General features: G+C 39.9%; 1 protein-coding gene across 1 annotated transcript; it reads right to left on the reverse strand.

Moving 5' to 3' along the window:
* Positions 1-256: 256 nt before the first annotated feature.
* On the reverse strand, positions 257-1,273 carry LOC147880032 (stress response protein). The gene is made up of 2 exons (XM_087371993.1): positions 735-1,273; positions 257-608 (listed from the first exon to the last, which is right to left on the reverse strand). The coding sequence occupies exon 1, from the start codon at positions 1,226-1,228 to the stop codon at positions 809-811; it is 420 nt and encodes a 139-aa protein (XP_087228119.1). The 5' UTR covers positions 1,229-1,273; the 3' UTR covers positions 257-608; positions 735-808.
* Between the last annotated feature and the right edge of the window lie 10,089 nt (positions 1,274-11,362).

Here is an 11,362-nt window from a genome sequence, read left to right on the forward strand (position 1 = left end):
CGATTCCCTCTTGCCTACATTAACCGAATTGCACTCTCATCTTCATCTTGAGAGTGGCCTTAATACATGCGTTAGTCAAGTCAGACCATGCAAAGTCCCTTCAAAATCCACCTGCCATGTGATAATTCATTGTGCTATTCCAAGAATCACAATCAAACCCTTACAAAAAGGCCCACAACACCTAAAAATGCCCCAATGCATGACCCAACATCATAGCCACTTCACCATAAAGCACTTCAATTAAAAGTTTCACGTCTTACAATTTCCTCTTGTCTACATAAATCATATTCTGGACTTAATACACATGCGATATTCAAGTCAGAATATCAAAAATACCTTTAAAATCCACCTGCCATGTCATAATTCATTGCATGACTCGACTCTAAGAACCGCATTCAAAACAGGTTTAGACATCAAGTCATTTTTCCAAACGACCTGACACCATTTTTAAATAACCTTTTATTTCTGCAGCAAACTGTGTGCATGCGTTAACCGTCACCGAAGAAACACTACCCCAAAAATAGAGCATAGAGTTATCAGGTAAAGCCGAACATGGCATGCTAATGTTCGAATGCTTAACACCTACTAAGGAAGCGATAAGAAACCTCCTGTCAAACACCAAAGCACATATTACGATTCAGAGCGCAAGCCGAAAGAACTTTATCGAATGTTTCACCTCTCCAGAGCAGGTTTAGTAGTCACAGAGAAGTCGATTAGCCCACTTAACGACGCACATCTTTCGGGCATGCCGTACTGTTGAAGAGGTGGCTACATTTCGAGATATACTCCTCGACGAACTGCTACATCCTCAAAAACAGCAGTCACAGTCGAACGGGCAAAGGGGGGTGCCGCCTGCGTTCTTTCTGTTCCATCCCAGTTCCACTTCTGAGTATACAGTAAGCCCTTCCTCGGTTTTCTTACGGGACTTGGGCTGAGGCTCGATCCAACGTTTGCCATCACTAGCACCAGCAGGAAGGGGAGTCTTATCCCCTACGACGGTGCTCTTCCTTTTCTTGGTCGATTTCTTCTTCTGGGTCTTTTTCAAATCTTCATCCAGCTGTAGTTCAGGTTCGGTGCGTCCGGCGGGCGGATGAGAGGAGGCAAGGGCAGGAGATTTCCTGCATCGAGAGAAGATCTCGTCAATTTCATGCTTTGGCTGTGGAGGAGGAGGAGGAGGAGGAGGAGGAGGAGTAGAGGGGGCAATCTCTCGTTTCTTATGCGCTCCCATCTTAGACTTCGAACTGGCTACAAGTTTAATAGTCTTCCTTCCGGTGCATCATACAAAACATCTGCTTCATCACGTGTACATATACGTATATGTATATGTACGTATACGTACACACAGACATATACATATATATATACATATACATACATACATATATATATATATATATATGTACTTATACGTATACACACACATATATATATGTATATGTATATATATATGTACTTATACGTATACACACACATATATATATGTATATGTACATGTATATGTATATGTATATGTACTTATGCGTATACACACACATATGTATATGTATTACATATATGTATACATATATATATATGTGTGTGTGTAATACATTTACATATGTGTGTGTGTGTGTGTGTGTGTGTGTGTGTGTGTGTGTAAAGTAAGGATAAAGGAAAGGGCAAGCAAGTGGAAAATAATTCATCTTCTCATGAGGGATGGCATCCTGCCAAGAAGACAGTGTCTCTCAAACAAAGACCTCTGCAATCCCGTAATTGGGATGCTTCTGCTCCTTCTCCAGGTCAACCATCTACCTCTTCTGATAGCCCAATCTCAAAGGCATGGGTCAATGCAGTCAAGACGGGTATTCCGCCTTGTGAAGAAGATGATATTGTCAGGGAATTGGATTATGAGGGTCAGCTAAGGCTATGGTAGAGGCTTGATGCCTCCTTTTCTTTCTAAGGTTTATTTATTCCTTGTACATATTTTCATGTGTGCTTCTCTTAAATGTGTTTCTTACAATATACAAGGCCTCTGCAACCCGAATAAATGGAGGCTCCTTTGGCACTATGCAAATACAACTCATCCAGATATTGTGTGTTTGCAAGAGCATAATCAGCATTCTTTTGCTGGCCAGCATGGGTTTTTTTCAGGATATGATATATTCTATGCTAGGCTCTAATCAATTCTATGGGGTGTGCATTTTAGCCAAACATGATTTGTAGCCCTGTGTAGCATATAAAGATCTTTGTGGCAGATGGATGATTATCCAATGCATGATCAATGGAGAAATTTTTTTAATTAGTTCCTTGTATGCCTCTCAGACTTCAACTTGTAGAGTTCGAATGTGGGATTCCATGAAGCAATATCCTTGGTCCACTAATGCTATACTTTGTGGTGATTTCAATAATTCTCCTCATTGGAAGGATAATACTACTCATAAATCTCATATGCTGCCCTCTGAAATTCAGTAATGGGAAGATTTGATTTCATCACTTCATGCTGCAGATTTATGGACATCAACTCACCCTTCAGTTTTGGGCTTCACATATCATCATAATGCTTTTACAAAGTATTGGGCCAAGCTTGACAGATTGTATCTTATTTATGCTCAGCAATATGATGATTATACATGTCAAAGTGGACTAACTATTCTCAATATAATGCTTGGGCCAGGCTTGACAGATTGTATCTTATTTATGCTCAGCAATATGATGATTATACATGTCAAAGTGGACTAACTATTCTCAATAATTGTCTGATCACACTCCTCTTTAGCTACACTTTTCAGTTGGTATGCCTTTAGATGATATGCAGCTCTCTCCAGTCAGCAGACACTTGCATGTCAATCAATTATATCTTTCTCATGAAAAATTTCAGGAAATGATTCAAATAGCATGCAGGCCTTTGTTATCACATGCTTGGGAGGACATTGACTTTGCTTGAAACTCTTTTGTGCATCGCATTCAAAATGTCATTAAGGATTATTGAAGGTGGTACATGGCAGAAACCAAGCATCAAATCCAATGGGCAAAATCACAAAAGCAGTCCTTGGTACAGATTAGCCACCAAAGGTCTCTTTCCTCTTCTGAATAGGGTTCATTGTCTTTTGCTTCTTCCATCAAAATCTTTTTTTTGGAATTTGCATGCACCTAGACAAAGTCAATCTATCATGAGAGTCAGAAAACCAGATGGTACATGGACCCAAACTTTATCTCAACTTGGAAAACAATGTCTAGATCATTTTCAGCTTCTCTTTTCTCAGCCATCTTCTTCTACTCCTCAGGTTGAATTGGCTCGGAGCAAATTTATTGATCTTGTCTCTCCTATTGTTTCTTTGCAAAAAGCTTCATTGCTGGAAATGTCTTTTTTAGATATTGAATTGGATGATGCTCTCAAGCATTTGGGTAAACATAAATCCCCTGCCTAGGATGGTTTGACAATTGAATTTTTTGTTGCCTTCTGGGCTAAATTGAAGGGTCCAATCTTGTAGCTCATTAATGTAGCCTAGCAGCATCAACATCTTCGTTCTACTTGGAAGCATGGTCTGGTCAAGCTTGTGCCCAAAAAACCTCTCTGTGAGACTATGGCTGACTAGAGACCCATCACTTTGATGCCTGTTATATAATGACTTATTGCCAAAATGTTGGTTCACCGGATAAAGGATATTCTTCATGATGGTCTTCATCCCAGGCAATATGATTTTGTTCCAAGAAGGCATATACATGATAATATCTCCAATACTCTCACTGCAATGGAGTATGCTAAATATTCAGATCAAGATGTTTTGGTCATGCAAGTGGATGTGGCAAAAGCATTTGATACCGTACAGTGGAATTATGTCTCTCAAACCATGTCTAGACTTGGTTTTGGGCCAAAGCTAGTTAATGTCATTTATTGGCTTTACTCTAATTCCACTGCTCAATGCCTTACAGGGAATCATTTGTCTGAAAACTCGACTTTGGGATGGTCAGTCCGACAGGGATGCCCTCTCAGTGCTTTTCTCTATGCTATTGCTTCTCATCCTTTGCTTCTTTATATGGATCATCTGGTTGATATTGGACAACTTGTGGGGTTACAGATTCTAGGCTCACGGCCTTTTATTGCACATGCTTATGCAAATGATTCTTACTTCATGCCATTGAATTGTCATGTGGAGCTTCGCTTATTAATGGATACCCTCTCTGATTTTGGTTTGGCAGCTAGTCTAAATATTAATTTTCAGAAATCAAAACTCTTGCCTCTCAAGCTTTGTGACTGCATGCTCTTCTTTGGCCAGGCCAGATTGTTCCTCCTGAGCACATAGTAAGGCATTTGGGTTATCCAATTGGCTGGAAAATCAACAATAAGCAGCAAATGTCTTGGGTATTCAACACAATTCAAGACAAATTAGAATATTGGAAGATCTCCACTTGGCCTTTGCATGTTCGCCTTCGAATTGTCTAGTCCATTGTTTTGGCTTATGTCCAGTTTTACTTGCCTTTACTGCATTGGTCATCTTGAGATCTCTCTTCTTTTATGTCTCAGGCCATGGAGATTTTTTGGAAAACTAAGCTCCATAAAAAAGCTTTGAGGTTGCTCAAAATGGACCTGCTTTGCTCTCCAAAGATGCATGGAGGTTTCAATATTCTAAACATCAAATTTCATGTGTTGGTAAGAAAGGTCACTATGCTCATGACTTTTTTTCAGCAAGAGCAGCTGTGGTCTATTATGTTGGCAGTTATGTGTGGACATATGCGCACAAATGCTTATGATGGATACCCTTTCTGATTTTGGTTTGGCAACTGGTCTAAATATTAATTTTCAGAGATCAAAACTCTTGCCTCTCAAGCTTTGTGACTACATGCTCTTCTTTGGCCAGGTCAGATTATTCCTCCTGAGCACATAGTAAGGCATTTGGGTTATCTAATTGGTTGGAAAATCAACAATAAGTAGCAAATGTCTTGGATATTCAACAAAATTTAGAACAAATTAGAATATTGGAAGATCTCCACTTGGCCTTTGCATGTTCGCCTTCGTCCAGTCCATTGTTTTAGCTTATGTCCAGTTTTACTTGCCTTTACTGCATTGATCATCTCGAGATCTCTCTTCTTTTATGTCTCAGGACATGGAGATTTTTTGGAAAACTAAGCTCCATAAAAAAGCTTTGAGGTTGCTCAAAATGGACCTACTTTGCTCTCTAAAGATGCATGGAGGTTTCAATATTCTAAACATCAAATTATATGTGTTGGCAAGAAAGGTCACTATGCTCATGACTTTTTTTCAGCAAGAGCAGTTGTGGTCTATTATGTTGGCAGTTATGTGTGGACAGATGTGCACAAATGCTTATGGGCATTGGATCACTGATCCATGGGAAGGAGTACTTGGCAAGTTTCAAGGCAAAATACCTGGCTATCCATTTTCTACTACCTTGATTCAGGATTGGAAGCAAGTGCTCTCTCTTTTTCGGGGATATTCAGGGGCATATTCTCTCTTTTTCAGCAACTTGTCGACAATACAATCTTAGTATGCATCATAGACCCATATGGAAATTTATTTCACCTCTCTTACTCCCTTTTGTTCTGATTCCACCATTGGTAGTAGTAAGAGACAGGCTTCAAGATTGGCATCTTCAGTCTTCAAGTCTAGGCCTTTATCCTCTCAACCTTTGCATTTATTGACTTCCATACAAGCTTATGGATTGATTTTACCTCCTCCATGGATTGCTCATCATGCCAATTCTCTTTGGCATCTGAATAAGTCTTTATCTTGGTGGAAAGCAAACTTGAAATTAATATGGAAGCTGAAAATGCCATTAAAGCAGAGACTCTTTTTTGGAGATGCATTGTTGGTATTTTTCCAATGGGAGTAAAATTGGCTCAAAAAAGGATTGCCTCTCCTCTTTGTCCAAGATGTCATCATGCTCTTTAGAGTATTCATCACTTATTGTGGTTTTGTTCATATTCCAGGGACCTTCTGGTGGACAAGATCACCTATTTTTTATCTCTCAGATTTTCGACACACAGGTTCTCGAGGTCTTTCTTGATGTTTGGCAGATTACCAACTCCTTTGTCCCAGTACTCCCTTTTCTTCCATTGGATCAGATACTGGGCGTTGTGGACCCTCTAGCTTCAATGAAATCATGCATTTCTGGCTTCATCTCTTCAACACCCTTATGAGTTCTTTCGGGCTTCATTGCGGTAGTCCTTATATGATGCCTTGCATGAGGAGTATTTGGATGTCTCTTGCATTGAGTTTTGCTTTTACTGTTTCTAATAGATAGGGTTTGGCTCTTTTCTAGAGCCATGCCATGTTGTAAAATGGTTATTTCATAATATAATGTTCATAGTTTCACGGAAAAAAAATGTGTGTGTGTGTGTACACATATGCATACATATACATATATATACCATCAATAGTTGCTAACTCTCCAAGAAGTTTTCTCCAGTGATATGGCTCACTATTTTCTACCTCGTCCGTTAGATTGCATCTTCCAACTGGAATGAAACACAAGTATTGAGATGGAAGTGTACATCCTGAACAAACTTGGGAAGACGTGATCCTAGGTAGATACCTGGCAAGTGCCTCCTCTCGCGAGGGGAAACGAAAAACCAAGATTCGTTTTGTCGCATATTAGGCGATTCTTTCATTTTCAACTACCTCCTATGTGTTTGCCTCTACCTCCTCCCTATCCCCAAATCGATTCACTAGTCTACTTCCCACGGCTCGATAATATCTAGCTGGATCTGTGACACACACACACACACACACACAAGTAGCATGACTTGTCTCACACAGGTTAGGGACCTTATGTAGATGGATATAGATGGATAAGGGAAGGACTAATTGGAGATTTTGGATAGAGGAAATGAAATTCGGCAAGGTATTTTTGGCAAATTCATTTGGTTTTTTGCCATGCCAAGATTGGTCCATCGCCACGTGTTCATTCATTGTTTGAAAGCGAGTGTTCAGTTTGGAGATTTTTCAATTCACAAGGCATGGTAACTAGAGTAGAAGTGGCATACATGCAAACATTCTAACGTCTAAGTATGCATTTGGACAAGCCATATGGATTCCCATTGCTAGCCATCGTTGTGTGCATACCTTGCCATTATTACTTTGGTGTTTCTTGTGGTAGCGACGAACAACAATGACTAATGGGTGCACACTAAAGGATCTCTTCAGTCGTTGGATACCGGCAGTGGGAATTTCGAAATATGTACTATAGCAATTTTCCACACTTCATTTAGCATTCTTTTCTCTTTGGTTTTCATTCACTGTTCTTCGATTTGTCTTCTAGTTTCTTGAGGAGTTGGTAATGACTACTTACTAGCTCTTGAAGATTGCAGGTAAAACTAGCAACCCCTGCATTGAAAGGGGAGCCTCTGTGTGTGTGTGTGTGTGTGTGTGCGTGCGTGTGTGTGTGTGTGTAAGATTTTACAACACCCCTTTGCATAGTGAAAAGACAAAAGAGCAAAGCTAGACAATGAAATAGGACTAATTGCATCAACGGAAAAGTTTGTACAAGTCGGTGAATCCCTGTTTATAAAGTAAGCTAGCAGTGGGCCCTTTTGTCAAAGTGACTTTGCGAAAACTATATAGAAGTTGAGCTTGGATAAGTCCTGGTAAGCATCACTTTTATTGAAGAGGGGAGTCTGCCTACCTGCCACCATCCAACAAGAAAAATGATAAGAACCGTGTTTTAACTTAGTTGGGAAGTCAGGTGTCATAAACACCCCGCCCTTGTTATCGGGATCACAAATAAAAATAGAAGCTACGCAACAGACTTAACTAGCTAGATGTGTGCTAGAAAAATGAAAGAGAATACATTAAGTTGAAATTAGTATGGGGGTTTTTTCAAAAAGGGTTAGGAGAAAACAAGAGTAATAAAAAGAAAAAATTACATAATTGTGTGAAAGATTTGCAATGAGAGAGGAAGGGTTTTTTTGGAAGAGAGGTTGATCATTTACAAGTAAATCATGGGATAACAGAAGAGGTTAACATAATTATGAGGGCATGGGGGAATTAAAATGGTATTTTTGGAACTAAAATGGAGGGAAAAATTAAGAGGTAAAGATCAAAGCGGGGTGGGATGTGGATTAAGAAGAGGAGGGGGTGGTGGGGGGTTTGCAATAAAAAAGGACTAAGAACCTATAATAAATGACACCGTGGAAGACCACGAGATTGGGGAGGAGGGTGGCGCAATCTCACTGAATGTGTATGGAAATGATGGCACCGTAGCCAAGGTGGCAAAGGTTGACTAAAGTAGTGCCTGTAAGCCCATTTTCCAAGGGGAGTAGACTGTAAAGGTGCTGGACCTGTTGGTTGTTGAGCCGCAGGCGTCCAACTTCTTGAAAAATGGACTGTGTGGATTGTGGAGGTAAGCATGTGGTGGAATACTTATAGCAGGGAGCGGCGACGGGGTACTTTTAGAGCAGCAGCATCTAGGCGAGATAGTGAGGGGCGGGAGAAAACACGCACAAACAGTCATGGAGCACGCGACTATGTGGCACTTAGAGCTACGTGCAGGCGAGGGGGCAGCAATCAGTACAAGGCGGGAGGAGCATGCACAGTAGGGGTTGTGGGAGGGGCACTAAGGGTGAGTAGATGGGTAAGTGTGGTGGTTTGTAGCGGGTTTTAATAGGGTATGTAGTCAAGGGAGTTGGGCGAGAGAATAGGTGTAAAAGTCGGAGGGTTTTGGGGGGAAATCTTAGGAGGTTTAGGATAGAGATAATTGGAATAATAAACTAAGAAAATTAGAGAAAATATAAAAAAGGAAGTTTTAGGAAAATAATAATAAACATAAAAGGTATGAAAATAAAGAGAACTATAAAAAGATGTGCATAAATTGAATATATATGGAAAGAAGGGAAAAGTAGGGAGAGGGAGTTTTTAAGAGGGGAAAAACGGGTACAACGAGAGTCGAGGAGGGGCGGGGGGGATTTGGGTAAGCAAGTTTAGTCAAGAGATGGAGAGACTAGAAAGGGAGGTAGTCACTGAGTGGGAATAATGAAAGAAATTTGTTTTAAAGTAGAAATGGAAAATTAGGGAAAATTAAAGCAATTTTTTAAAGGAAGATAGGAAAATATAGGTGGGGAGAAATTTAAAAAATAGGGGGGGGGGATAAAGGATAAAGAAATGTAAAAAAGTTAAAAAAAAGAATAGGAAAAAAAAGGAGGCTTTAAGGAGAATAAAGAGAAATAAGAATAAATAAAGAAGAAAAGGAGGGAACATTTAAGAAGGAAATGTGAGGGAAATCAATGGAGAGTGGGTGAAAAGAGGGAAATACTAGGGAGAGAAATTGAAAGAGGGGTTGGGGGGGCAGGGGGGGAGTTGTCGGGGGGAGATCTAATGAGCAAGTGACCAAACCAATGGAGGAAGGGATAGTAAGTGTGTGTGTGTGTGTGTGTGTGTGTGTGTGTGTGTGTGTGTGTGTGTGTGTACAAAACATATGCAAACCAATTCTCAATGCTATTGAACTTTAATTCAACAAATTGATCCAATACACATCAAATTCTAGGCATTCTTTTGTACAATAGTACAATGCTTCAAAATTGTCATAAAGCATTTCAATCAAAAGGTAAATTTCTTTTAGTAATATTGTCTTTACAAAAATTTCCAAAAAATCTAGTTATCAATCAAAATAACATTGATGATATAAATACCCCGGTATACTCATCGAACTTTGTGAGATTTTCATATTTAATTGAAGGAGAGATACTAAACTGGCACCATCCAACATAACATTTTGTAAACAATGCATGTTATGCTGGGAAGGAAGGTTTAGAGTGCACCCCCCCAGTTGTTCTCCATGTCAACTAAGTAAAACAAAAATTCAATTAAGGATGTTATGTCCTCATTATGTCTAGTGTACATCTGCTCGATCTTTGTCTTGTCATGTGTTTTGACTTTGCAATGAAATATTACTACTATTAACAATGTTATGTGATTTTGATTTTGTCCATGTCAGTTGAGTTCCCATGTTGAGAGACGATGTGTCCCAAAACAACTCCGTGGGTGACCATGAATTGGCATTTTGTTGGATTTAGGGAGAGGCCGTACTCGCTGCATTTGATTAGTACTACTTCAAGACATTTGAAGTGGTCTTTTTTGTTTGAATGGATGCACAAATCATCCAAGAACACCTATTAAAACTTATTCAAAAATGACTTGAAAGCTATGAACATGACTCGTTGGAATGTGGCCGGGGCATTACAAAGGCCAAATGGCACGACTCTATATGCAAAAATACCCCATTCTGTAGAAAATGTTGTTTTTTATTAGTCTTTAAGAGCAATTTGCACTTGGTTATAGCCACTGAAGCCATCCAAGAAGATATATATTTATGAACCTGCCACCTTTTCCAACACTGTTTCTATTAAGGGTAGGGGATAGTGATCCCTAATTGTGGCGGCATTCACATTTTTTAAGTTTACACATATTTTGAGCTTCTTGTTGCGTTTAGGCACAATGACAATGGGGGAAACCCAATCAGTGTCCTCTATCTTTTGTAGATGAATCCGGCATCTAGGAGTTTTTCAAGCTCATCATAAACCATGGTGCCATACTTAGGATTTGTGCAATAAGGTGCGCATACCTTAGGGTGAGCACCTTCACTTATAGGTATCACGTGTACTGCCACTTCTGGTGAAATTCCTTTCATCTCTTTGTATGACTATGCTAGGCAGTCACGGTATTCCATTAGGAGTGCTTTGAGGTTGGTTTCATCTTCTTGTCGAAGCTCTTTCCCAATGAAATCCAGTTTTTCTTCCTCCCCTTCAAGGGCAAGGTTTATTATTTTTGCTGGTCCCTCATAGATTGGAGTTTCTCCAATGCTATCAGTTTCTTGAATTTTAGATTCTCTTAGTGGTCTTGGCATTGCTATTGGCGCACTGCCACTTGTGTAATTCTTGCAGTATTCCGACACTTCTCGAAGATCAGCCTCTGATGGTGTTGAACTAGCCTGACATGTGCCATGTGTACTGGATGGCATAGTTGCATCTACCAATTTGTTAGGCTCTTTTTGACTTTCCTTTTTTTAAGTCTCTTGATCGAGCTTCATCGACACATGTGGCTTATATTTTCGAAACTTCTTACGTTGGGAATTGTGGGGTAACTTTTCCACTGGTACGGTGTTTCCAAGTAACGGTTCATTTGCTACGCATACTCCTTCCAATCCCTCAGGGGACCATTCTAGAGGCAGTGGATCTAATTTTGATGGAGCTGGCTTTGCAAGATACAATTCGACGATCCTTGTTTGGACTCATTCAAATTCATTGAAGTGTTCGGCCTTGGCTTTTCTACGTTTTCCTCCAGCTTTCTTGCAGGATCTTCTACTGTTATTCAACTTTGGAGATTCAACTTTTGGGAGCTTGACTTCCATTAGGGCATGTAGAATGGCTAAGT

Source organism: Dipteris shenzhenensis, chromosome 33 (assembly GCF_047967505.1).
Source record: "Dipteris shenzhenensis isolate YYH24624 ecotype China chromosome 33, Dip_SZ_1.0, whole genome shotgun sequence".
NCBI lineage: Eukaryota > Viridiplantae > Streptophyta > Polypodiopsida > Gleicheniales > Dipteridaceae > Dipteris > Dipteris shenzhenensis.

Bases quoted from the DNA above. Each gene is read 5' to 3' on its own strand.
- LOC147880032 (XM_087371993.1), bottom strand. From the start codon at position 1,228: ATGGGAGCGCATAAGAAACGAGAGATTGCCCCCTCTACTCCTCCTCCT.